We start from the raw sequence: 26185 nt of genomic DNA, 5'->3' as shown, positions 1-26185 counted from the left end.
AAGACATTTCCAAATTTTTAGTAAATATATTAATTCCATTTCTATGAATGGTAAATTAATTAATTGACTATCTTTGATTAATCAATTATCTATTTAGCTATTTTTATTAGGTAAAGTGTTTTTCTTTCCAAAGCAATGATATAATTTTGCATTTCTTTTTAATCCCTCTAGTCATCAAACTAGAAATTGGATATTGCCTTTCATCACATGGGGCCCCACTATTTAATTATAAAGGTATAAACATGTATTATATCAATAAAAATGTATAATTATATTCTACATATAATATGTGTATATATATATGTATTAATTTATATTTTTAATTCAGTTTTTAAATTTTTATTTGTAAAAATGCTGAAAATTGTGATTTGAGGTCAAAAATGGTTTTTCTTTCATGAAAATAGTATCCAAAAAAAAAAAAAAAAAAAAAAAAACACCCCACTCAAATATCAAAGTGCAAAGTTGTGGTCTCAGGAAGTTTTTATATACATTTAGTATGGAACTTGTGACTTCATGGTCGTGTCAAACCAATCAATGCTTCCAAGTTAGATAGTTTTTGACCAAATTATGGATTTTAACCAAACTAAACCAAGAATCATGGCTGGGTGACAATTCGAATGGTTTGACCATTCAAGTCAAGGCTACCGGGTTTTTAGTCCTCTCTTTCCTCAGTATTTGATCTCAAATTTCTGATACAATTAGTGAGAGAACTTACCAATTCATCAACCACCAGCAATTGTTACTGGTCTGTACCTAGATCTTCTTGCGAGTTGTGACTTGACATGTTGCATTTGATTTGAATTTAGAGAAAGAGGAAAAAATATCTAACGTGCTGTACTTTCTTTAGGCCTTATGTGGATATGCTTTTCCTTTGAACTGTGGGCTAGCTGTGGAAATAAAATTGAACAATAAACATTATTATAATCTGAAGCCAAAATACCTTCAAACTCCAAATCTTAAGATTGGGACTTTGTGCTTTTTAGGCCTTAAAAGCAATAGTCTTGAAGCATATCCAAGATGGGAGGTAGCACGTCCCCAAACATCGCCAACACAAATTGAAAAACTAAGATTAACGGACTCTGTAAGAGCAGAAGAGCTTCGTGCGCCAGTCAATCAGCTGCCTGGATTACCTCCGGACGATCCTTGTCCTAAATTGTTTCCTATTATTGTTTGATGAAGAGGCCAAAACAATCATCTCTTCGTGCGCCAGTCATTCAGAAACTCTTGAATGAGTTATTGTTTGGATAGGCTATAGTTAAACAAGTTATTGAACTTGTTATTTGGACAGATTATAGTTGAACAGATTATTCAACCTATTATTTGGACAGGTTATGTGTTAATGAGACAAAATGTCCAGAAAAAACATGGATTTGGGCCAATGAGTAAAATTGGAAAGAGATGAAAAAATAACAATTTACCCAAGAAAGTGGATGTTGCAAAAGAACATGGGAAAATAAGGAACTTCATTTACCTGGATAAATCAAACAAAAAAAAGAATTTCATTTACCTGGGAAACATTTACCCCGGTAAATGTGTTTCTGAAAAAAGAACATGGCCCAAATGGCAGGCATTAGAGTAAAAATCCCTTGAAACAACACTCTCTTAAAGTTGTGGCTCAGTTGGTAGGTTTTCTGACTCGTTAAATCCCGCTGCCATTAGGGTTTAATGTGTTTGAGTTTGACCAAGTAATCTATCTTTGTCTCTTCCACTTTGATTTACATGGATATAACATTATAACTCCTTTGGTCGATCTGTATCTGAAATAGAATTGCTACTGTCTTACAAAGGGGCACCATTAATTTAAAAAATACAGTCGAGGAGATAAGACACAAACTCCCACCATTTTTGTGGGTAAGTTTTGTTTGATTTGATTTGGGTTAGTAATGGGCAACCCTACACAAGGGATTCATTTAATGAGGGTTCTATCCACTGTTATTATTGTTCCGACGACCATTGCGGATGAGATGACCCTTCTTTTGTGTTCTAGTTGAGACAATTCGATCCGCAACCTCTGCAACTCAACTCCCCATAAAACTCCATTCTTTGCTTCTCCATCTCCATCATCTGTTCTAGCTTTCACTTCACTTTCTCGTACACTTTCCGAACTTTAAAATCGTTCGATTGAGTTCCCTCATCGAAGAACTCGGACTTGCCTCCTGAATCACTTCAATTTAGTTTTCTCTTGAACCCCCATCTCTTCTCATTCGCATTATTCATCGCCGGGGAGAGACCATCCGTCAAGGACCATCGCCTTCAACTATTTTACAATCTGTGAATAATTTTACATGCTAAAAGAATTGAAGACATTGGTGGACAATATTTTGATGATTTACTCAACAGGTCTTTCTTTCAATACAAGGGAGAAAATAGTGAGGATCAGTCCTGTTTTGTAATGCATGATCTTATGCATGATTTAGCACAGTCAGTTTCAAGGGGAATGTGCTTTCGAATGGAGAGAGATAAATTGTGTAACAATATCGAGATGGTTCGTCATGTTTCACTTGTTTGGCCTCATCAATTGGACAGCATAAGAAAAGAACTCTATAAATTTAAGAGATCATTCACACTTTTTTCGCATTACTTGGACTGTGTAAAAGTTGATGATGTATTAGAACATTTGAGATTCCTGCGCGTGTTGGATTTGTCTTATTTTCAGAGTGTAAGACTTCCAAATTCAATTGGAACTCTGAAGCAACTACGGTGCCTTATCCTCTGTCGCAGTCATATTGATATATTGCCTGAATCAATCTGTAACCTCTATAATCTGCAAGTACTGAACCTTAGAAGTTGCAATGCCTTTGGGGCATTGCCAAATGATATTGGCAATTTGAAAAACCTACGGCACATCATCCTTTGTGGCAGTCATATTAAAACATTGCCTAAGTCAATCTGTAACCTTTACAACTTGCAAATTTTGAATCTTGAAGGTTGCAATGCCCTTGGCGAGTTGCCCAAAAACATGTCAAATCTCATCAACCTCCAACAATTAGTGATGGATAACCACATTTGGGAAAAATGCATACCAGCAGATATTGGGAGGTTAAAATACCTTAAGACATTGCCAGTATTTTTTGTGCGTCAAAATGATGGCTTCAGAATAGGGGAGTTAAAAGAGTTGAGGCAACTTGAGGGAAAACTTCAAATTTTTAATCTAGAAAACGTATTAAACATTGAGTATGAGAATGTCAATTTGAAGCATCATGGAAAGATTAATGATTTGGTGTTAAAGTGGAGCAAATATGGTGACTATGTACAGTGTGAAGCAAGTGCCGAGGTTGTACTTAAGGTTTTACAACCACACCAATGGTTGAAGCGACTTGAAATTTCTGGCTACCCTGGCTTAAATTTTCCAGATTGGATGATGGTAGACATCATGGGATGTAGTAATCTAGTCTCTCTGCATCTTTTCAATTGCAGACAATGCAAGTTTCTTCCACCCTTTGGGCAGTTACCCTTGCTAGAATCCCTTAAGATACACGGAATGCCGAAAGTGGAGAAAGTGTGTCAAGAAATTTTATGGTAATGGTGATCTTAAGGGATTTCAGAGGTTAAAATATTTACAACTTGAAAATATGACTGGCTTAGAGGAATTGTACGGGAAAAATGATGATGATGATGATGGTTATGAATTTCCTTGCCTTGAAAGTCTTCAAATCATAGAATGCCCAAAGCTGAGGAAGATCTCCTCATTTCTTCCTACTGTAAAAGAACTACAAATAGATAAGTGTTATGATTTGACTTCTCTTCCAAGGCTTCCATCAATTATTGACCTTAAATTAAAGGATTGTAGTGAGAGAATATTAAGTTGGGAGCACCAGAACACTTCTCTTCCATTTCTGGAGGCATTGACATCTAGTGATTCAACCGCCCTACCACAAGCAATACAATCACTTGCTTCTCTCCGAAGTCTGTCAATCAGAGATTTTCCTAGACTTGCATACTTTCCTACTGGATTGCAGATACTCACTTCTCTTGAGGATTTGACTATCAGTGGATGCGATCATCTTATATCATTCCTAGAAGATGAAGATAGGGTATTTCCACCCATGCTAAAATGTTTAAGGATAATCGATTGTAATAATCTCAAGTCGTTACCCAGTGGACCTTGCAAACTTTCCTTCTTAGAGTCAATCTGTTTTCTGGATCGTACTCAATTGGTATTGTTTCCAGAGGAAGATGAGTGTCTACCACCAATAGTAAAGCATCTTGACATACGTGGAATTGATCAATTGAAGTCACTTCCTAAGAATTTGCATGGCCTAGCTTCTCTTGAAAAGTTGTCTATTGCCCGTTGTTGTAATCTAATGTCTTTGCCAGAGAAGGGGCTGCCAACTATCCTTCAGAGTTTATTTATTGGGGAATGCTCTGATGAACTAAAATATAGGTGCCAAGAGGGAGGAGAAGATTGGGCAAAAATATCACACATCAATCATGTATATATTGAGGAGATAGATATGGTAAATTGAAAGCTCAAGACCACAAAGTCAGGTTCATAATAGAAACTCCAGCATTCTATCACCTCTGACAATACCACAGCACCAATTAATTCTTGAGGTAAAAATCCTCAAGTTAATTATCCTTTTTGTTTTATTTTGTTTGTTTGTTTGTTTGTTTGAGTTCATTAATGGTAAACAGGAAAGGCTATAAAAGGAATTCCAGTGGAACCTGTCTAGACAAGAGGTAAGTAATGATCCCCTATTGGTGTTTCTTTTACTTTTTAATTTAATGTAACTTTTAGGTCGCTACCCTTGCATTGGTGTAATGTTTAGAGAGAAAAAACAATGCTAGGAAACAAATCCATTATGGACTCTTGGAGCTTCTCCCAAAGTAATTGTGGGTCTCTTTTTCACTCATGAAAAGACATGCTACAAGGCAAAATTGTGCATATTTTTTTCATGTGTTTTCTGGGCTAAAATTTAAAGGCTAGAAGCTACCTGAATTTGGAGGTAGGATTTGTTGGAAAATCTTCTGTGTCCAATGTAATGTGAAGAGATTCAAAAAATAAGTTTGGCAAGTTTTGACTGCATGAAAAATTAGTGTGGATCCTCAACCCAATGGTATCTTTACTGTTAAATCTGCCTTCTTTTTGGCAAATAAATAGGAATATGAGAATAGCGAGAACCAAAGATCAAATTTCAGAAGCATCCCATCCCTGTCAAAGTCCCACTAGAGCTCTCTCTATGACCTCCCTCTTCGGCCATAAATCAAATCCTTTATCTGGCGAGCCTGACTTGAAGCCATTGTGGTAAACTAAACCACTCCGAAAGGTACATTATTTCAAATGCCATTTGCTCTCTCTGTCACTAGGAATAAAAATAAACTTTTAATCCAGTTTGTATGTGTGATAATTCTTAGTATTTATGGTTTGCTAGCTTGTTGAGTCTCAGAATGGCTGCTTTTAACTCTTTTTCTGCATGTTTCAAGGCAATCATTGACAAAAAACATGGAAAATTTGAAACTGCTTCACAGTTCTCTGGCATAGCCCGGACGATGGGGAACGCATGCAATAAAGAAATATTTGAAAATGTTACAGTTGATCCTTTAAAATATTTTCTTGATCTTTGCAGGAGGAAGTTGGGGAGAACTATCACTTTGGGATGTGAAAGACTGAAATGGCTCAAGACTAGAAGGTCAAATATGTGAACCCAAACATCAACATGGATGCCACCAGTAAATGACTATTATAAAATCAATACTGATAGAGGATTTATGGAGAACAAAAAATTCTTTTGGTGTGGTGATAAGAGACAGCAGAGGTTCTTTTATAGCAGCTTGGATGCTTTTTTTTTTTTTTTTGCTACCAATTCCCCAGTAGGTGCAGAAGCAGAAGAGGTAAAACAAGGCTTGCTCTTATTGGTGAACCTAGGGATTAATCATTATGTGATTGAGTCTGATTGGAAGGATATCATGGATTCCCTTTCAGTTTCTGCATTGCAGCATTATGAAATTCTTCCCCCTTCCCCCCTGCCCTCTTCTTTTACACTCCACCGACAACCTGCTGAAGTGGTTTCCTTCATCCTTGAGAGACACAACCGGATGTAATCGATTCCTCCCTCCCCTTCTTCCTTGGCCCCACTCGAGATTTCCATTCAAGAATCAGGCCCACCTCCATCCCCTCCACTTGTCCCCCTCTTGGTCCTTTCTAGCTGCCCCTTCGCCCACGTGTGTCTTCCCATTTAAACTTGAATCTGACTCAGCATCAACCTCTTCCCCCACTCGACTCTTCGGCTCCCTCTCAGCATTTCCTTCTTCCCTCGCCTGACTCTTTGACTCCCTTTCTATCTCCTGCCTTTCCCCTGTTTTCGCCTCTACGCTCCCCGAGCCTTTGAGCACCCTGTCTCTCCCTCTGACCTCCCTTTCTCTCTGTGCTTCTTGTGTGACCTCTCCTCTTTACAAAAGGATTCATCAACCCCTTCTACCAACATTCTCAGCTCATACTCCTCCCCTGCAAACTCCAGAATCAGCTTCCTAGGAACATCTACAGGATTCTCAACCTTGACCAGAATCCTAGCTAAGTCCATCTTTTCCCACGCTCTATTGCGGTCGTCGAACTTAAGGAATCTACTGCACGTTGCACCCACTTATTCAAAGATAAGTATACTCCACGCATGGAGGGGTATCCTTGCAATGCCAATCTAAGTCATGTAATTTGCTTTTCCTTTCTTTAGCTCTCCAACCACCAGGAACCACCAGCCCAACCTGAGGTCTATGGCCCTCTCTTTTTCTTGCTCCCCTTACAAAACCTCTTCTGTGACTTCCTTGGACTGAAACGTGAATAACCATAGTTCTGCATTCAATCTCTTCACTCCCAGGACCTCTCTTCCCCGCTCTAGCTTTACCCAGACATCAAATCCCTTTTATCCATCTCCTTCCCTACCACTCTTCCCACCCAAGGTTCAAAGTATCGGCCCGTATCGGCCGATACGTATAGTGGGTGTATCCGGGGTCTGACTGGTTCACGGTGGCCCCTGAACCGGTTTCAGAAAAAAAAGTAAAAAAAAAAAAACTAAAAAACAGTATCGATTTGCCCCATACGCCCATATTTACATATCAGGGGTATCGATATTTTGAACCTTGTTCCCACCGGTCTCGCTGCAGAACCAACATCCGCTCCTCCATCTTCCCAATCCTCCCGACGTTCACCACAACTTTCCTCATCTTCCCACTGTAGCTGCTATCCAACTCACATGAACAATTACATCCGCTCTGTGATTCTCCAAGTGATCAATGAGATCTCTATAGAGAAATAGGGTAGAAGGCGATGAAATTGGATTGACCTCTGGACTGATTACCAAGGCTCTAATTCCATGTTACAGATCGGTTTTGCACCGGTTTCAATCCTATAATGATAAATAAAAAGGAGCAGAGAAGGACAGAGAGAAGAGGATAGATGGGAGAGGACAAGATTGGTTCGAACTAGATAGAAAATATCACTCTCTCTAGTCAGCCAAGTATTATTTATATGTTTCTAATTAGTTACAATGACAGTTACGCGCCTAATTAAGGGACATAGCACTTAAAGTAAACCATAAAAGACATTACAATACAAACTTAAGGTAAGGCAAAATGACCAGACTCAGACTACCCCTTAACAGCCGACTCTAACAGATTCCATCTCCCCAATCTAAGCTCAGGCAAACAGACTCTATTTGATTCCTGCCAAAGTACTTCCTCTGCTTCATCTTTGTAACTCAAAATGAAAAGGAAGAATCCCATGTTAAAGTTTTCTAACTTAAACTTGTTTTTCAACCTCCAATTTGAACAAACCTACTTTGAAACCTCTTCCCCTTCAGGATCTGCATTAATGAACCGACCAACTAGACTTGATTCCAAAATTTTTATTCGACCCAAAAGTTCTCACATTGCTGACAATGACCTCCATCTGTTATTCGATTCAAAAGCTTTTATGCAAAAAGCTTCATGACAATTACCTCCATCATGATTGTTGGAACATGCGAAAAGCTTCATACAGCCCCATATGATAAACAATTCAATGATTCCTGGTGGCCCTCATAGCCATTTCCTTTTCTTTATTATGCAAGGAAAAACTACGAGGAATATTTGTTTAGTAATATTTTCAATCAAGACTATTAAAGGGTTTTAATCCAAGTTAAACAGAAAATTGCTTTCTCAGAAAATTTAAATGAATATGATAATATCTTTAGTCATTGAAGTATGAAATTGATGAGGGCGGATTTGGCCTTCCAGTGAAATTGTGATACCTGGCACCTCATGCAAGCCAAGTGCAGCCTCTTGACAACTGGGCAGCTCGGGCAGCTCGGCATAACTCGCCACAAGCAGCTCGGCATAGCTCACCACAGGCAGCTCGACAGAGTTCGTCACAAGCAGCTCGACATAGCTCCCCCTTAGGCAGCTCGCCATAGGCAGCTCGCCACTTGCAGGGTAGCTCGGTATAGAAGAGCAGTTCGACATATGGTAGGAAGATCTCATGCCTAACAACTGTACCTGACAGATCCAGAGACCTGTGCTCACGTCTCTCGCCAAGCGGCGCCATGCCTGCCAACCTTGAGAGTTGTCCCCTGCCTGGCAGAGCCGTACTCTGCAACAGCTGCCTGCACCCGCCACTTCAGCTCTGGCAATAACGACTGCGGTAGAGAGACAGAGGCGGTTATGCCTGACTTGATAGAGGCTGTTATGCCTGATTTGACAGGACACCACTATATAAGGACTCCGACCCCAAAGACAAGGGGGAGAGAATGGAAAAATTGAGGTAATCCTTGCTCTCTAGGTCTCCCATTTCTCTCCAAGCTCCCTACAATCAGAATGTTAACTTAGGCATCGGAGAGTCCCCATCGGGAAAATACCCCCGGGTCATCTGATTCAGTTCTCGCAGGTTCCTCAGCTCTCGCCGCCTACAAAGAGGAGGAAAAGATGGAGTTCTCGCAGGTCCCTCAACTCCCACTGCCTACAAAGGAGAGAAGATCACCTCATGCAGAGGACAGTCGGGTTGCGCTGCACTAGGGAGCTCCACCATTCTCTGAGTCATAGGCCGCCTAGGAGCAGGGCAAATAACAAGTCCACCAAGGTAGCTTACCACTAGGAAGCTCCACCATTCTCTGAGTTACAGGCCACCTAGGAACAGGGCAAATGACGAGTACACCAAGGTAGCTCACCACCAGGGAGCTCGTTATAGCTCTCCCCCAGGCAATTTGCCATCAGGGAGCTCGGCATAGCTCTCCCCAGCTCGGCATAGATCGGGCAACTTGGCATAGCTCTCCCCCCAGGAAATTTGCCATCAGGGAGCTCGGCATAGCTCTCCCCAGCTCGGCATAGATCAGGCAGCTCGGCATAGCTCTCCCCCCCAGGCAGTTCACCATCAAGGAGCTCCACCATCCTCTCCTGGGAGCAGGTCAAATGACGATGCACTTATCCAAAAAAATTGATACATCACAAAAAATTGGTATGTGAATAGAAATGGTTACATAAAAAATGAACGGTTGTCTTGGTCTTCAAATTTCATTTGAAAGAAGCTTTTCACTGCTGTTAATGGCCCAATTTTTGTAAAAACAAATGGCTTAATAGTTAGAGTGAGCTGGCTAATATTGTACGGCCATTACTCATCATAACTTGCAGCTGATGAAAAGTTGAACTATAAAGTTCTCTTCTTGCAGCATTAACAATCATTCATACTTGTATAAGAACTCCACTTTTCACGGGATTTCTAATTGTCTTGTTTTCAATGTGCTTAATCTCAAAATAATGTGCAGTATGCTGTTGATAGATGTAAATCAGTCCTCTAAAACTGATGTAAACTTGGAAAAATTATAAGAAAAGAGGAAAAAAAAAGAGAACAGCAGCACAAAAGAAAGAAGATGGAGAAAAGAAGAGGTAGAAGATGAAGAGTTTGAATGTCTCATCCGTCCCTTCTCTAATCTTTTTACTAAACTTCAATCTTAGCATAATTGTAAGTATACCCCTTATGTGGGTGGCCAAATAGGCAGTAATATAAAGAGAACTAACAAAAAAGAAATAACAAGGCCATTAAGATAGGCCCATTAGCCATTAGCTAACAAATAAATAAAAAACATACTACAGGAAAAGATACTAGGTCCCATTCGACCCAATCTCTTTACACTCCCCCTCAATCTGAGCATAGATGTTAATCATGCCCAACTTGCTTATATAGTGTGTCAGCTTCTCTCTCGAAACTCCCTTGGTCAAAATATCAGCCAACTGTTCTTCTGAGGTGATGAACGGCAAACAAACTTCTCTTGAGGAAACTCTTTCCCGTATAAAATGCCTATCAACCTCAATGTGCTTAGTTTTGTCATGTTGAATAGAATTATGTACAATATTGATAGCTGTTTGGTTGTCACAGTAAAGCATCATTGGCTTCTTATAGTCAACCCCCAATTCTTCTAAAAGTGATCGTGGCCACAATAATTCTGACACACCATGTGCATTGCCCTGTATTATGCTTCAGTAGAGGATTTGGCAACTACAAAACGTTTCTTTCTCCTCCATAAAATAATGTTCCCTACCACTAAAGCACAATAACTTGAGGTGGATCTCCTATCGTCAAATCATCCTGTCCAATCAACATCAGTGTATGCTTCTAGCTTCATGTGTCCATGTTTGGCAAATGGAATGCCTTTCCTTCGAGTATCTTTCAAGTAACACAAAACTCTTTCTACAATAACTAAATGAGTATCTCTGGGAGAATGCATAAATTGACTAATAACACTCACTGCATAGGAAATGTCTGGCCAAGTCATGCAGAGATATAACAACTTCCCAAGAAGTTTCTAAAACACTCCCCTATTGGATAGAAGTTCACCATCTGTAGTAGAAAGCTTATGATTGAGATCAATAGGAGTGGAGGCTAGTTTAGCACCAAGTTTAGCAATCTCAACAAGGAGGTCAATGACATATTTGCGTTAAGAAATGAAGATACTATCATTAGATCTAGTAACTTCAATGCCAAAAATATATCGGAGATCTCCTAAATTCTTGATCTCAAATTTAAAGTTTAGAAATCTTTTGAGTTTACTGACCTCCTGGGTGTCATTACTCGTGACCATAATATCATCAACATAAACTATTAAAAAGGTTACCAGAGAGTCACTTCTTTTCAAGAATAAGGTATGGTCAAATTGAGTTTGTCTATAACCAAATGAGACAAGAGCAACCTTGAACCTCTCAAACCAAGCCCGATGAGATTGTTTGAGACCATAAATGGATTTTTGCAGTTTACACACCTTCCCTTGCATTTTCTTTCCGTATAACCTCAGAGGCAAAGATATATAGACCGACATCAAACTGGTGGAGAGGCCAATCAAAAGTAGCAGCTAGAGACAACAAAACCCAGACTGAGGTCATCTTAGCTACAGGTGAAAATGTCTCAAGATAGTCAATACTGTACATCTGAGTGTAGCCTTTAGCAACCAGCTTGGCCTTAAGCCTCTCAACAAAGCCATTGGAATGATATTTAATGGCAAATGCCCATTTACAACCCATTGGTTCCTTCCTTTCTAGCAAATCAACAATATCCTAGGTATAGTTCTTATGCAAAGCATCTAGTTCAATCATCATCATAGCATCTCTCCATTTAGGTTTATAGGTCTTTTAGTACAGACTTGGGTATCGCATGGGAAGAAACGGAAGCAAGAAAAGAGTAGTAGGTAGGAGATAGAATGCTATAGTATAGGTGTTTAGAGATATAATGGGTTGTACACTTCCGTTTGCCCTTGCGAAGAGCAATAGGAAGATCAAGGTTTGGAAGGGCAGAGGAAGGTTGACCTATTACCTCAATAATGATAGGAGGAGCAAGAGGCTCTTTTGTAGGAGTGGAAACAACTTGCCCATGTCTGAATCTATGCCTTTGGTACCACCTTTGGAGAACAGGATGAGGTGGAGTAGGAATACTAGAGGTATGTTTAGTGGGAGAAGTGGACACCTCATCAGATAACTCAAAAGGAACAAGAAGAGGAATTGTTAGAGATATAGCAAAGGGTACCTCAAATTTCTCCCCCTCAGGAGGAATAATAAAGAAAGGAGTAGACTCAACAAATGTGACATCCTGAGATACAAAGCGGGTGCCACTAACCGGATCAAAATAGCAATATCCCTTTTGTGTGGGGGCATATCCCAGAAAAATATATTTACAAAGCGGCTGTGAACATGGACGTAGCAAGTGCACCAAAAAACACAGAGAGAAAGAGAGAAGAGATCATCATTCGGAAAGAGAAGGCGAAAGGGGGTTTTGAAGCCAAGAACTTGAGAATGCATACGATTAATAAAAAAGGTAGCAATAAGGACATCATCTCCCCAAAATTTTATAGGAACATGGGATGCAAAAAAGGAGGGATCTGGCAACTTAAACTACATGTCAGTTCTTCCTTTCCGCCACTCCATTCTGTTGTGGAGTGTAAGAACAAGAACTTTGATAAATAACCCCAAAAGTTTCAAGATAAGTTGAGACGGTTTTCTCAAAACACTCATTAGCATTATTAGAACAGAATATTTTGATTCAGGTATTAAATTGGGTAAGAATGAGTTCATGAAAAATTTGCACAATAATTGGTACTTCATCTCAGGATTTTATGAGATAAATTCAAGTATAACAAGAGTAATCATCAATAAAAATGATAAAGTACCTGTAACCCCCCATAGTAGGCAAATGATATGGCCTCCACACATTAGAGTGAACAATATGAAAATGGATAAACAAATCTTTTATTGCTTAATGAATAAGATTGTTTACAATGCTTTGCCAGTTGACATGACTCACAATGATGATTTGATAAAGACACTCCGTTAAACATATCTGGAAACAAATGACTCAAAGCAGAAAAAAGACAAGTGACTAAACCAAAAGTGATATAACATGACTTTGCCAACAGACTTTGACAATATTGACTCCAAGGAAACTCCATGAGGTGCCCCAAGAGCTCTATTAGGTGTGTTTAGCAAGTATATTTCATTCACCTCATGGCCACTCCCAATCATTTTCTGAGATTGCAAGTCCTGAAAAGCACAATGAGTGGGAAAGAAGATTATGCTATAGTTCATGAATTTATTTAAGCTAATAACAGATAAAAGATTTGTATTAAGTTTGGGGATATGAAGGACAGAGGATAGATAAAGGGTGTCAGAGGTCTTTATATCCCCTTTGGCAAAAATGGGAACAAGAGACCCATCAGCAAGGGATATTTTCTCTTTACCAGAGAGAAGGTGGTATGAATAGAAAAGATTAGACAAGCTGGTTATATGGTCTAATGCACCAAAAGCAATTATCCAAGGGATTTTATGATTACCTTAAACTGAAGCATGGTTTGTAGAAGCACAAATACTTGAGTGAGCAAATGCTGAGGTTGAAACAGTAGCCTCCAAGTGATTTAATAGCCTTCCATACTTTTCAAAATCTGCCTTCATTGTTGCTAACTGTTCAATGGTTGACTTCTCTTCACTTTTCTTACTTCCTCCTTTCGGTACTATGGCAACACTAGCTATCTTAGGCTTTCCTGTCTGATTGGTCTTCTTAAAATTGTTGTTATTCTTAAATCGGTCAGGTAGAAAATCAAAATGAAGCTTCCAACAAGTGTCCTTTGCATGCTTCGATTTCTTGCAATATTCACATACTTGCTCTTTCTCAGTTGGACCCTTTAGTTTTATTCCAACATGTGCAAAGTGTTCTATAGGTGGACTATGTAACTGAACCTGCTGCCTACTCTCCTCGCTGCTTACCATAGCATATGCCTGGGCAATAGTAACATCATCTTTGGTCAGAATATACTACTTAATGATGTCAAACTCAGGGTTGAGTCCAATAAGAAATTCAAAGACCCTGTTTCGTTCCACCAACTTCCTAAACATTTCTACATCATTCTTACTCTCCCATACTATCTCCATAACATCAATTTCTTGCAATAGGGATTTCAATATAGAATAGTAGATTACCACACTCTTCTCCCCTTGTCTTTGGTTCTTCACATCACTTTTCAACTTGTAAACTACATTGGGCCTATCAGTACTTTTCCCATTATTTTTTTAATTTTAAAATTATAAAAATAAAAAAATATTTATTAAAAAAAAATTCAATTGGTCTATGGATATGATAAATCATCCATAGAATTATAATATATTCCATTGTTATGATCAAACAATAAAATATAATTAATTATTTTTTATTTTTTTAATTCTAAAATATAAAAAATAAAAAAATATATTAAAAAAATTTAATTGCTCTATGGATATGATAGATAAATCTATAGATCTAAAACATATTTAGTCTTTATAGGCAAAGAAAAAATTATATTTTCAAATTTTTTGTTAATTTATATTTTCCCCAAATAATTTCATGAAATTTCCATAAATCTAATGATAACACAAAATAAAAAGAAAATTTGTGATTTTGAAGGTAAGAAAACTAGATCAACATAAATTTAAATATTCAAGAAAAGAATCACAAGATATTATAAAAATTTTGAAAAAAAACTCACCTATTTTACCTAATTTTTTTCAAATTTTGAAAAATCTTCAAAAAATTAACAATTCACACTTATTCTTGCAATTTTACAAATCTAACATTCTAGGAATGAGGTTTGGAGTTCGAGTCATTTGGAGTTGAAAAAAAAGGCTTATTTCATGATAAATAAATTTACCTTCCCCCTTTTTTTTTTCAGTTTTGAGCAAATCATTTTTGTCAATATGCTACCAATATACTCCGATACACTCCCAATATGCCCTAATATGAGTCCAGTATGCATGAAAAAATGTGAGATACTTAATTGCCATGCACGTAGCATCAATTTGTAAAAGATACAATACAATACACCCCTTATTGGACATATCATATTAAAATTTTAACCTTACTACTACACCATCTCTGCTGGTGCTGGAGTAGTTATTACTTCTTAGAGATCACTTTGGAAGCTGCAAGGGCAACCAAATTTGCTTCCCTATACCCTAGTTGAGATTGAAGCGTTTACTCGTCTAGGGGGCTTTAAATTTGCACGAGACTCAGATTTGAGATTCGGAAGTTGAGGGAGACGGTTATTTTATCCCTCATGAAGAATAACCTTAATTCAACAAGGTGCATAGCCACATTGCTCGTCGGTTGCAGGGCTTATCCTTTCTAGACATGGATTTATTGGTCTTTGGCACTTCAATATCTCATGGTAGTATTTAAGCGGTTAATGAACTCTTTGCCTGAAAGTTGTCAAAAAATGCACAAAGTCGAGAATGGAGCTAATATTTATCATGCTGATTGTGATGTTCTGCATGCAAATGTCCTTTACACCATTAGACATGGACTGTAGTTCGCAAAGAGAGCACCCATGAATGATTATGAACAATAAAATGAAATTGTCCATCATGTGCTGATAAAGCACGTAACAACTATGGAACGCGCTCTTTGGCGAGTCCATTCGATCATTGGCACTGATACGCTGATACTTTGAACCTCTACCCAGATCCAGCAATGAAACCAACTCGTAGGTAACCAGCATATCTGGACTTTGCCTGGAGCCCATGTATGTTTTTATAGATTACAACTGAATAATTGAATATCCACTCAACAAAAAATAGGACACTCAGACTGGATATTTCCTGAATTATCACTCAGTTTTGAGGTACATTTCCCTGAATTCATCATTTGATTTTGGCTTCTCATCTCCTTCACTCCTTGGTTCATTCTTGCCCCACCCAAGGGGTCGGACAACAGCTCTTGGCACCATGGTGGATGTGCTTTTACCCCTGGGATAGACAGTCTCTCCACGCCTATGAGAATGTGAGGATGACACATGAGGTGCAACAGACTCTTTATCGGCTTCAACAGATCCTTCTATATCATGCTTTTCGTCTGGAGCATCTTCCCCAGCAGTTGTTCTTTTACCTGCAAAAGTTAATTAAATGCATTCAAAAAGGTTCAACATATTATCAAGATGAAGAAACCAGGAGAAATTAAAAGGTCGTTCCATTTGCGCTCTATTTTATAGGTAAACTTGGAGACAAAGCACGCTACCATCCATTAAAAATGCAATGCAACTAGAACATGCATGCATTACACATTTATTTCTCAAACGTCATTTGTTCCCTTGGTGAAACACAATGACCTAATTGGCTTGCCTTTTTATTAACCATTCTCTTTTTGCAGTATCACAGCTCATTCTTCACAAACCATTCTCATTTTGCTTCAAAAAATGTTTTTGCTCTCCCATATCCTAACTACAATAAAAAAACTAAAAAAGAAGGAAAAAGTAAAAAACTTGATGACATCTCATTAAATAGCCCATTAACCCTTCCAAAGAAGCTGAGAAAGTGAAAGCTACTCCAGAGAGTTTGTATGTTAGAGTCCACTTAATATACAGGTAACTAAACAATTGCCTAAAATCATTGGTAACATAAATGCAATTACCTTGAGTTGTGTTCAGTTTGGTAACTACCAACCAAAAAATCGGATTTTTTTTTTGGGGGGGGGAGGGGGGGGTGATGCAGGAGCTGAAGAGTCAAAATTGGAATTTTATGTAATTCTATATTTTTAACAGTAGGGGTATTTTTGTCATTTTTCAATTTTCTGTGGGGTCCAATGATGAGGTTTAATTTATCTAGTTTAGTCTGTTTATGTTTAAAATTCTAGAGTCATTGCATAAGTAGGATTAGAGTTATCGAGCCTTCTTTGAATTAAAATAGGATGAGATAACTTAGTTTGAGTCGTAGGATTATTGAGTCTGCTAGTTATTCCTAGATCTATTACGAGTCCAACAGTTTGACTCCTAGGATTACTATGAGTTTAGAGTCTATAAATATGTATGAATGTTTTACACAAAGGCAATGAAATATATTGAGTTTCTTCAGCTTATGCTAACTATGGTGAGTGATTCCCATGCCCTAGATTGATTCTAGGCACCCTGTGTCATTCCATGTATTTTCTCTTCTTTCTATCCCTATTTTCTCTCTTATTCCTTCAAGAAGCCATTAAGGCCATAAAATTCTTATCAAAGAAGACCATTCAACATTCTTTAAGGACTAGAACTGAACTCGTCCTACATCAGTTGGTATTAGACCTAATGGTTTATTCAGTATGTTCTCACAAAGTGACTGATTCTATAGGCCTAGGTTACCTTCTGAACAATCTTACGGGTCTAAAACCAATGATGGTTGGGTTTCTAAACCATACGAAGGGTCTTTGGTTGACTTATTTGAGAAGATGGTGGAAGAAAATAGATCTAATACTATTAGCTATGGGAGTAAGGTTTTCAAAAATGTTAGAAGAGAAGGGAAATACCAGATTTCAAAGGAGATGATGATCCACAAACATTCTTTGATTAGGTTTCTGAACTAAAAGAATATTTTGATTAGTATGATATGGTTGACAAACAAAGGATTAGATTTGCATGAATGAAGCTGACGGGTCATACTAAAGTGTGGTGAACTCTTGAGCAACAACTAAAAAAAAGAAGCGATGATCCAATTAATGCATGGGCAAAGATGAAGAGATATATGCAAGAAAAGTACATCCCACTAGACTTCCATGATGATCTATATATGGAGTTGACTAATTTCGAAGAAAAGAAGCAGCAACAAGTTTCAACAAAGAACTTGAAGTCAATGGGAAGAAGGTACAAAGTTGAAAAGAAAGTAGATGATTCATTGCAAGTTGATGCCTATCCTAGAGCTGAAGTTGAAGATGAAGCTAAAGAAGAAGAATTTCAAGCTATAGAAGTTGTAGATATTAAAAATCAAGACGGTGCAAGCCAAGAAAAAACAGAAATTGCTGGAGTTTCCAACACTCGTGATCAATTTGAGGTTAATGATCAAGAAGAAATAGAAGTGGGGCAAGTTAAAGAAATTCAGGTGCAAGATAAGAATGTGTTGATTGTAGTAGATCCTAATAAGGAAGCAAGTGACTTTACCTTACAAGCCCAACTAGAACTAATTCAAGAATTACAACCTGGCATAGGGCAAGTTCCACCAACATCAATAACGGAAGGAGTCCTAGAGTTTGTTGAAGAACCATCAATAGCAGAACACATAGAGATGGTGATTCCTAAGCTAGAGGTTGAAGGAAAAGTTCCAAATGTTGCATTTGAGGGTTTGGATAAGCGAGGGGAAGATTCATCACAATGACTGGTTGATGAATTAAGTGTTTAAGAAACTAATGTCATTGATTATTTAACAAAGATGGTTATTGTAGGCAGTGTTTCAGAAATACGTTTCTTTCAAGATCCTTTCCTAGTTCCATGTGTAACCTCTACTCTACAATTCAAGCATGTAGTTGTGGTAAGTTCTACTCCTTTTGAAATTGAGGCATATCAACTTTTCATTCTCAAGTTCTTCAAAACTCAAAGGACGATTTTTTTTTAACTGGGGGAGAATGATGCAAGAGCTGAAGAGTCAAAATTGGAATTTTATGAAATTTTATGTATTTCTATATTTTTGGACAACAGGGGTATTTTTGTCAATTTGCAGTTTTCTGTGGGGTCCAATGATAGGGTTTAATTCGTGTGGTTATGGTTTATTTATGCTTAAAACTTTAGGGTCACTGCATAAGTAGGACTAGAGTTATTGAGTCTTCTTTGAATTGAAATAGGATGTGATAACTTAGGATTATTGAGTCTAATAGTTTGATTCCTAGGACTAATATGAGTCTAACAGTTTTGACTCCAAGGATTATTATGAGTATAGAGTCTATAAATATGTATGAACGTTTTACACAAAGGCAATGAAATATATTGAGTTTCTTCAGCTTATGCTAACTATGGTGAGTGATTCCCATGCCCTAAAGTGATTCTGGGCACCCTGTGAGTGATTCCAGGTATTTTATCTCTTCTTTCTTATCTCTACTTTCTCTCCTATTCCTTAAAGAAGCCATTACGACCATAAAATTCTGATCAAAGAAGACCATTCAACATTCTTTAAGGACTAGAACTGAACTGGTCCTACATGGGGTGGGGGGTGGGGGGTCAAGAAATGAACAATTTCATTATCAAACAGCAAAACAGCAGCAGACTGACTACATTACTAACTGGTTATTTGATACTCATGATGTGGTCACCTAGGATCAGTGTTTTCAACCCAATGTTGACCCGGAAAGTTGAACCATTCGAAACATCACCCAGCCATGATTCTGTTCTGGTTCTAGTAAAAACTGGAAATTGATCAAAAACCATTGACTGAGTTAAAAAACCATCAGAACTGGTCATGGTTGCACACTAAATATGTATGTAAACTTCCAGAGGCCATAACTTTGTACTACAATGTCTGATTGGGGTGATCTTTTTTCTTCTTTTTTTTTTTTTTTGATTGTTGATAACTTTTCGAGATCTATGTGTCCCAAGGTGCCGTTGCCCTGTTATTCTTGGGAAAAACCCCCGTTTGGCCTCAAATTGCGTTTTTTTAATATTTTTTACAAATAAAAATATAGATAAGTTTATTAAAAACCAATGTCTTAAAACCCGGAGGCATGGCACAAGGTGTTCCACTACAGAGAGGCGTGAGGCGTAAGCCTCCCAAATACAAGGAGGTGTAAGCCTCCTTAAGAGGAGGGAGGTTAGGAGGAGGAAGGGGAAGAGGATGAAGAGGAAGGGGGGATCTCAGTTTTTTCTTTATTTTTAATAAAAATCTTTTATATCAAGAGGAATAAAGATGCATAACATTAGTTCAAAGGGGGGTCTCGGGGATGAAGCCCCAGGGCAAACCACTTTCTTTCCCCTTATCTTTTCTTCCCTTCCTTTTCCTTTTCTGTTTTTTTCTTCTCTTTCTTTTCTTTCCCTTCCCTTTCTTTTCCTTTCTTTCTTTCATTTCCTTTTTTTTTCTTTTTTCTTTTTTTTTTTTTGTTTTTTATACTAGAAGTTCAGGACTGTTATCAGTCTTGAACCCTAATGAATCTCAGGATCGAAGATAAGCAGAAAGAAAGAGGAGAAAAGAGAAAGAGGGAGAAGAAGCAGTAGAACACAAGGGTTGAAAGGAGGAGCAGAAGCTTCATGTTTTGCCGCCGCCACTTTAATTAATATTTATAGGTTATGCTCATTACATGGAAAGGACAGATCTGCCCTTAGTCTTTACATAACAAATAGAGTAAAACAAAGACTCAAATAAATAACAACTGAAACAACTAAATGACCAATAGCTAACCCTAGGCAGACTAGAATATCTTCTACCCTACGAACATAGTGGGATCATAGCTGTGGGGCCCACTTCAGTGTTCTCTACACTCTCCCTCAAGTTGGGAATAAATGTTTATCATTCCCAACTTGGATAGATCTGCCTCTAGCTTCTTCCGTGATACAGCTTTAGTGAGGATATCTGCTAGTTGCATATTGGAGGTGATGTATGGGAGACATACTTCTTGTGATGAGACCCTCTCTCGTACAAAGTGTCGATCAACTTCAATATGTTTAGTCCTGTCATGCTGCACTGGGTTGTGTGCTATATTAATAGCCGCTTGATTATCACAATACAGCATCAGGGGCTTCTCATACTCAACACCCAACTCCTCAAGTAGTGATCTCAGCCAAAGAATTTCAGCCACTCCATTAGCCATTGACCTATACTCAGCTTCAGCACTGGATCGAGAGACAACACTTTGTTTCTTACTCCGCCAAGAAACCAGGTTACCTCCCACAAGAGCACAATATCCAGAGGTAGACCTTCTGTCATCAACACTCCCAGCCCAATCGGCATCTGTATAGACTTCCACCTTCATGTGGTCATTGTTCTTGAACAGTATACCTCTACCCGGGCATCTCTTCAAATATGCTAGTATTCTTTCTGCTACTAGAAGGTGTGTGGTTCTAGGAGAATGCATGTACTGACTGATAACACTAACGGCATAACTGATGTCTGGTCGGGTAAGGCATAGATATAGGAGCTTTCCCACTAACCGCTGGAACATAACTTTGTCTTCAAGCAGCTCCCCACTCTCTGCATTAATCCTGTGGTTCTGTTCAATAGGTGTATCTGCAGGTTTGACACCTAGCTTTCCAGTTTCAGCCAAGAGATCTAACACATATTTCCTCTGAGAGACAAAGATCCCCTGCTTAGATCTAGCAACCTCAATACCCAAAAAATACCGTAGTGTACCCAGATCTTTCACCTCAAACTCTTGATGAAGAAGCTGTTTGAGGGACTCAATCTCATGGTTGTCGTTTCCTGTGACCACAATATCATCAACATAAACTGCAAGTAGTGTCAGTGACGACTCCACCCTCTTGATGAATAATGTATGATCTGACTGGGCCTGTACATAACCGAACTTCCCAAGGGCTAGTCTGAATCTGTCGAACCAAGCTCTAGGTGACTGCTTCAAACCATACAAAGCCTTATTGAGCCGACAAACTTTCTTACCTGCCTCTGTATCATAGAATCCAGGAGGCAACTACATGTAGACCTCTTCCTGCAAGTCCCCGTTCAGGAAAGCATTCTTAACATCCATTTGGTACAAAGGCCAAGTGTAGCTTGCTGCAAGAGATAATAGAACCCGAATGGTGGTCATCTTGGCTACCGGGGCAAATGTCTCCAAGTAATCTATACCATAAGTTTGAGTGAACCCCTTTGCAACTAGCCGAGCTTTGTACCTCTCAATGAAACCATCCGCATTATGCTTCACAGTAAATACCCACCTGCATCCAACTGGTTTCTTTCCTTTGGGCAAGTCAACTAGCTCCCAGGTATTATTTTTCAACAAGGCATCCATTTCAACTTGCATTGCACCTCTCCACTCCGGGACTGATAGGGCTTCTTGCATTGTTCTCGGAATAGGGACATCAGCAACAGAGGTGAGATAGGACCTGTAGGAGGGAGATAGGCGATCATAGGACAAACTGGGAGATGCAGTGGGCTGTAGATGTGGTGCAATGCCACTTTCCTTTACGGAGGGCAATGGGAAGGTCAAGGTCATCTGCAGAGGGTGAGGTAGCAACAATGGAAGGAGTTTCTGTGGGCCCTGGGACTGTAATATCTGGACTTGGAGACGCAGAAGAGATTGTAGCTGGCTGGGACTGCTGATGACCAGGAACAATCTGCCTGCATCGCCTATGATAGACTCTCAACTCCCGATCCCTTTGACCACCCTCCCTACTACAGCCCTCATCATCAACTGGAATAGGTAAGGGAACAGCCCCAAAGGTATTAACCTTGTCCTCACTGCACTCCTCCTCCCCCTGAAGAAAAAGACCCAAATCTCCACGCTCACTACTCTCCCCCTGAGGAGAGACCCGAGAATAGTAGGGTGTCTCCTCAAAGAAAGTGACATCCATGGATACAAACTTCTTCCCTGAGACAGGATCATAACAACAATAACCCTTTTGAGTTTGTGCATAACCAAGAAAGATGCATTTGGAGGCCTTGGGTTGAAACTTGGAGTGATTGGGACCAAGAAGCTGAACAAAACAGGTACTACCAAATGTCTTCAGGGGAATAGTGAACAACTCCTCATTGGGGTATAGAAGGGAAAAAGGAGGTTTCATATCAAGAACCCGAGAAGGAATCCGATTAATAAGATATACCGCCGTAAGGATAGCATCACCCCAGAAGCGAATAGGGACATTGGAGGTAAACATAATACTTCTAGCCACCTCCAAGATGTGCCTATTCTTCCACTCAGCAACCCCATTCTGCTGAGGTGTATGAGGACACGTGCTCTGGTGGATAACCCCATGATTAAGGAGGTACGATGCCAATGGCTTAGCAAAGTATTCCTTTACATTATCAGATCTAAGTACTTTTATCCTGGCATCAAATTGTTTTAGGATCATTTGGTGGAAGTTTTGGGTCAGGACAGGCACCTCATCTCGTGATCGCATAAGATAAACCCATGAAAAACGGGTGTGGTCATCAACAAATAGCAAAAAATACCTATACCCCCCCATAGAAGGAATGTGATATGGCCCCCAAACATCAGTATGCACAATATCAAAAGAACTATTACTCCTTTTATTACTCAATGAATAAGAGTTTCTACAATGTTTAGCCAACTCACAACTTTCACACTTCAACTGAGATGACTCAACAGAGTCAAACAAAGTAGGAAACATACTCTTCAAGGACCGAAAAGATAAATGACCCAATCGGTTATGCCACAACATAACCGGACTCACAACTTGAGAAACAAGTAACTTCTTATCCACTGACTCTTCCCGACGAGAACTCTCCCCGAGCAGATAGATCCCATTCGTCTCACAGCCAGTCCCAATCACCTTCTTCGTCTCCATGTCCTGAAAAACACATCAGTCAGGAAAGAAAGTTACTGAGCAGTTCAAATGTTTGGTAATGCTACTGACGAAAAGGAGGTTAGTATCCAGTTTAGGAACATGCAAGACAGAGGACAAGGATATAGTATCTGACAGTTTGATGTCACCCTTGCCAGAAATAGGGACAAGAGAGCCATCAGCTATAGATACTTTATCCCTACCAGAAGATAAGTGATAAGTAGTAAACAGAGAGGGCAAGCTGGTCATATGGTCAGATGCACCTGAATCTATTACCCAACACGGCTCAATAGTACCTGGAGCGGAGGCATGGTAGGCTGACGCTCGAGTACCTGAGTGTGCAAAGGCCGATGTAGCTGGAGCTGATGATGACTGCGGTAACTGAGCTGAACTGCCAACTTCCTTCTCCAATTGTATTAGAGTTGCCCGAACTACAGCTAAGGTCTCTAATGGTGTGCCTCTCGTGCCAGATGAGGATGCTGAATCAATAGTCGTAGCCACATGAGCATTACTCCTTTTATTTCTCAACTTTGCCGGGACCAAATGTGGATGCAGCTTCCAACATGTTTCTTTTGTGTGTTTAGGTTTCTTGCAATGCTCACACACCACATCCCTTTTATCTTCCTTCTTTCTGTCCCTCTCTGAATCACCCTCTGTTTTGGGTTTGACAGCTACCAAGGCAGGTGTAAGCGGCTGAGGTTACATCATGACTTTCCTCCTGGTCTCTTCACTGTGCACTAAGGAGTATGCCTGAGAGAGGGTCACACTATCTCTGGTCAAGATCTACTGCCTCACAATATCATATTCTGAATTCAGTCCTGCCAGAAACTCAAACACTCTGTTTGTCTCAATGTGCTTTCTATGTATCTGAGCATCTTTGGGACTCTCCCACTCAAGAGTCTCTAAGTGATCAATCTCATGCCACAGGGACTGCAAGTTAGAGAAATAGACCAACATCGGTTTCTCTCATTGTTTAAGGGCATTCACCTCACATTTCAACTCATATGCTCTGGCAACATTAAGGGGTTGGGAGTAAGTCTCTTTCATCACATTCCATATCTCCTTGGCTGTCTTTGCCCATAAGTAATTTCGGCTGATATGGGGCTGCATTGAATTACAGAGCCATGTCATAACCAAGTAGTTTTCTTGGACCCACTTGGTATACGTAGGGTCTCCCTTGGAAGGTTCTGCTACATCTCCCAAGAGATACCCTACTTTGCCCCTTCCCCCAATAGCCATCATGGCTGATTGGGCCCATTCCAAGTAGTTTGATCCATCAAACTTTACGGTTGTAATCTGAAAACCTATCTCAAAACCACCACCATAACTGTTGTTCCCAAAACTGTCTTCTGCCTGATTCTTAAGCTCCATTTCAGTCAAGAACCAGAAGTATCAAAGATTATGGTTACTACAGTCAAAACCAGCACTAGAAGTCCCAACAATAGTCACAAAATCAGTAGAGAACCAATCTGTACTCACGATAGATGTGCATGAAATATATATAAGACTGGTCTGAAATCAATAACCACACACAACAGCAACAGTCCGAACTGTTTTCACCCCTTCAAAAGTGTTTGAAACCCCAAAAGAAGACTGAAACACAGTTTGAAGGGCAATCTGATATGCTGAAGCCAATTCGAGGTTTTAATCAGTCCTAAGAGCCTTACGGATAAGGTTTGTATTAGGGTTAATATGAAACCCTAAAACTGATCAATGTTGAGGAGAATTCTAGGGTTTGTCGCAGGAATAAGATCACAAGTTTCGGCCTAATACTAGGGTTTGCCGTAGGGATAGGACAAAACCCTAGAGAAACCCCAGAGAATAGAGAGATAAAACCCTAGAGTAGTTCGGCCACCCTTACTGGATAGGTCCAACCTATCTTTTCTGATGTTACTTCTCTCAGAAAATAAAAAACTTATAGTAGAATGCAGTTCGCTGCCTACCAAGGTTACCCGAACCCTAGCCTTCTCTGATTCTTCCTGATCACCAACTTGCTACAACTGTGATACTTCTTCAAACAGCTGCTAATCCTCTGGAGATCTCCAAGAACCAGTCAACGAACTCTGCTTTCTCAGTCTTCCAGCCTTAGATGGTTCTCATGTGGTCGGCTGGACTAGACTCACATGAGAGAACTTGGCTCTGATACCAACTAGAAGTTCAGGACTGTTATCAGTCTTGAACCCTAATGAATCTCAGGATCGAAGATAAGCAGAAAGAAAGAGGAGAGAAGAGAAAGAGGGAGAAGAAGCAGTAGAACACAAGGGTTGAAAGGAGGAGCAGAAGCTTCATGTTCTGCCGCCGCCACTTTAATTAATATTTATAGGTTATGCTCATTACATGGAAAGGACAGATCTGCCCTTAGTCTTTACATAACAAATAGAGTAAAACAAAGACTGAAATAAATAATAACTGAAACAACTAAATGACCAATAGCTAACCCTAGGCAGACTAGAATATCTTCTACCCTACGAACATAGTGGGACCGTAGCTGTGGGGCCCACTTCAGTGTTCTCTACATTTATATAAGATGTGCATAAGGCATACGCCTCTAGCATGCCTCATGAAAAAAAGCACATGAGGCGTACGCCTCAAAGGTGTCAACACCTCTAGCATACGCCTCAAGGTGTTTTGGGAGCGCCTCGCCTGGAAGCGCGCCTCCAGGCATACGCCTCCCACACCTTTTAAAGCATTGTTAAAAACATAAACATGCGTCTACACACACACATATAGACGTAAATAAGTAGAGTGCTAACGTGGCATCATCTAAGCTATTTGACCTAGATAGCCAAACTGATGACCTGCGACCCCAAGGAAAAAACAGTTTGGCCTCTAGGTTGGTTTTTAAAATATTGCCTAGAACCACTAAAGATCAACCTGGTCAATTAATCGATTAATGAAGAGTCAACCACATTCATTTTAAATCCTTATTTTTGTGTCCCTAATCTGTTATTTTTTCATTATGTCATATTTCATGCCAACTACACTAGAGCATTCTCTTGAAACGACACATTGCA

At 39.4% G+C, this 26185-nt stretch overlaps 3 protein-coding genes across 6 annotated transcripts in view; 2 read left to right on the top strand and 1 right to left on the bottom strand.

Annotated features, from left to right (window-relative positions):
* The first annotated feature begins 2291 nt into the window (after positions 1–2291).
* LOC148855529 (putative disease resistance protein At3g14460) lies at positions 2292–5922 on the top strand. Its single transcript, XM_088985634.1, has 4 exons — positions 2292–4554; positions 4636–4680; positions 5102–5267; positions 5568–5922. The coding sequence occupies exon 1, from the start codon at positions 2393–2395 to the stop codon at positions 3521–3523; it is 1131 nt and encodes a 376-aa protein (XP_088841760.1). The 5' UTR covers positions 2292–2392; the 3' UTR covers positions 3524–4554; positions 4636–4680; positions 5102–5267; positions 5568–5922.
* Positions 3573–4466, top strand: LOC148855530 (uncharacterized). The gene has a single exon (XM_088984917.1). The coding sequence runs from the start codon at positions 3573–3575 to the stop codon at positions 4464–4466; it is 894 nt and encodes a 297-aa protein (XP_088841043.1).
* A 9283-nt stretch (positions 5923–15205) lies between the features above and the next one.
* Positions 15206–26185, bottom strand: part of LOC148855528 (uncharacterized) — a 117707-nt gene continuing 106727 nt past the window's right edge. For all 4 annotated transcript variants that reach the window (XR_016113164.1, XR_016113165.1, XR_016113166.1 and 1 more), the window contains exon 16: positions 15206–15856. Coding sequence is in view for 1 of the 4 variants with exons in the window: in XM_088985633.1 (XP_088841759.1) it covers positions 15579–15856 (278 nt within the window). In the remaining 3 variants the exon portion in view is untranslated. The remainder of the gene's footprint in view (positions 15857–26185) is intronic.

Source organism: Nelumbo lutea, chromosome 4 (genome assembly GCF_056320005.1).
Source record: "Nelumbo lutea isolate HS-2025 chromosome 4, American lotus-T2T, whole genome shotgun sequence".
NCBI classification, from domain to species: domain Eukaryota; kingdom Viridiplantae; phylum Streptophyta; class Magnoliopsida; order Proteales; family Nelumbonaceae; genus Nelumbo; species Nelumbo lutea.
This window is presented reverse-complemented; position numbering and strand designations above follow the sequence as displayed.

What these genes read in the sequence shown, in the direction of transcription:
- LOC148855529 (XM_088985634.1), top strand. Translation starts at nt 2,393, where the DNA reads ATGCATGATCTTATGCATGATTTAGCACAGTCAGTTTCAAGGGGAATG.
- LOC148855530 (XM_088984917.1), top strand. Translation starts at nt 3,573, where the DNA reads ATGACTGGCTTAGAGGAATTGTACGGGAAAAATGATGATGATGATGAT.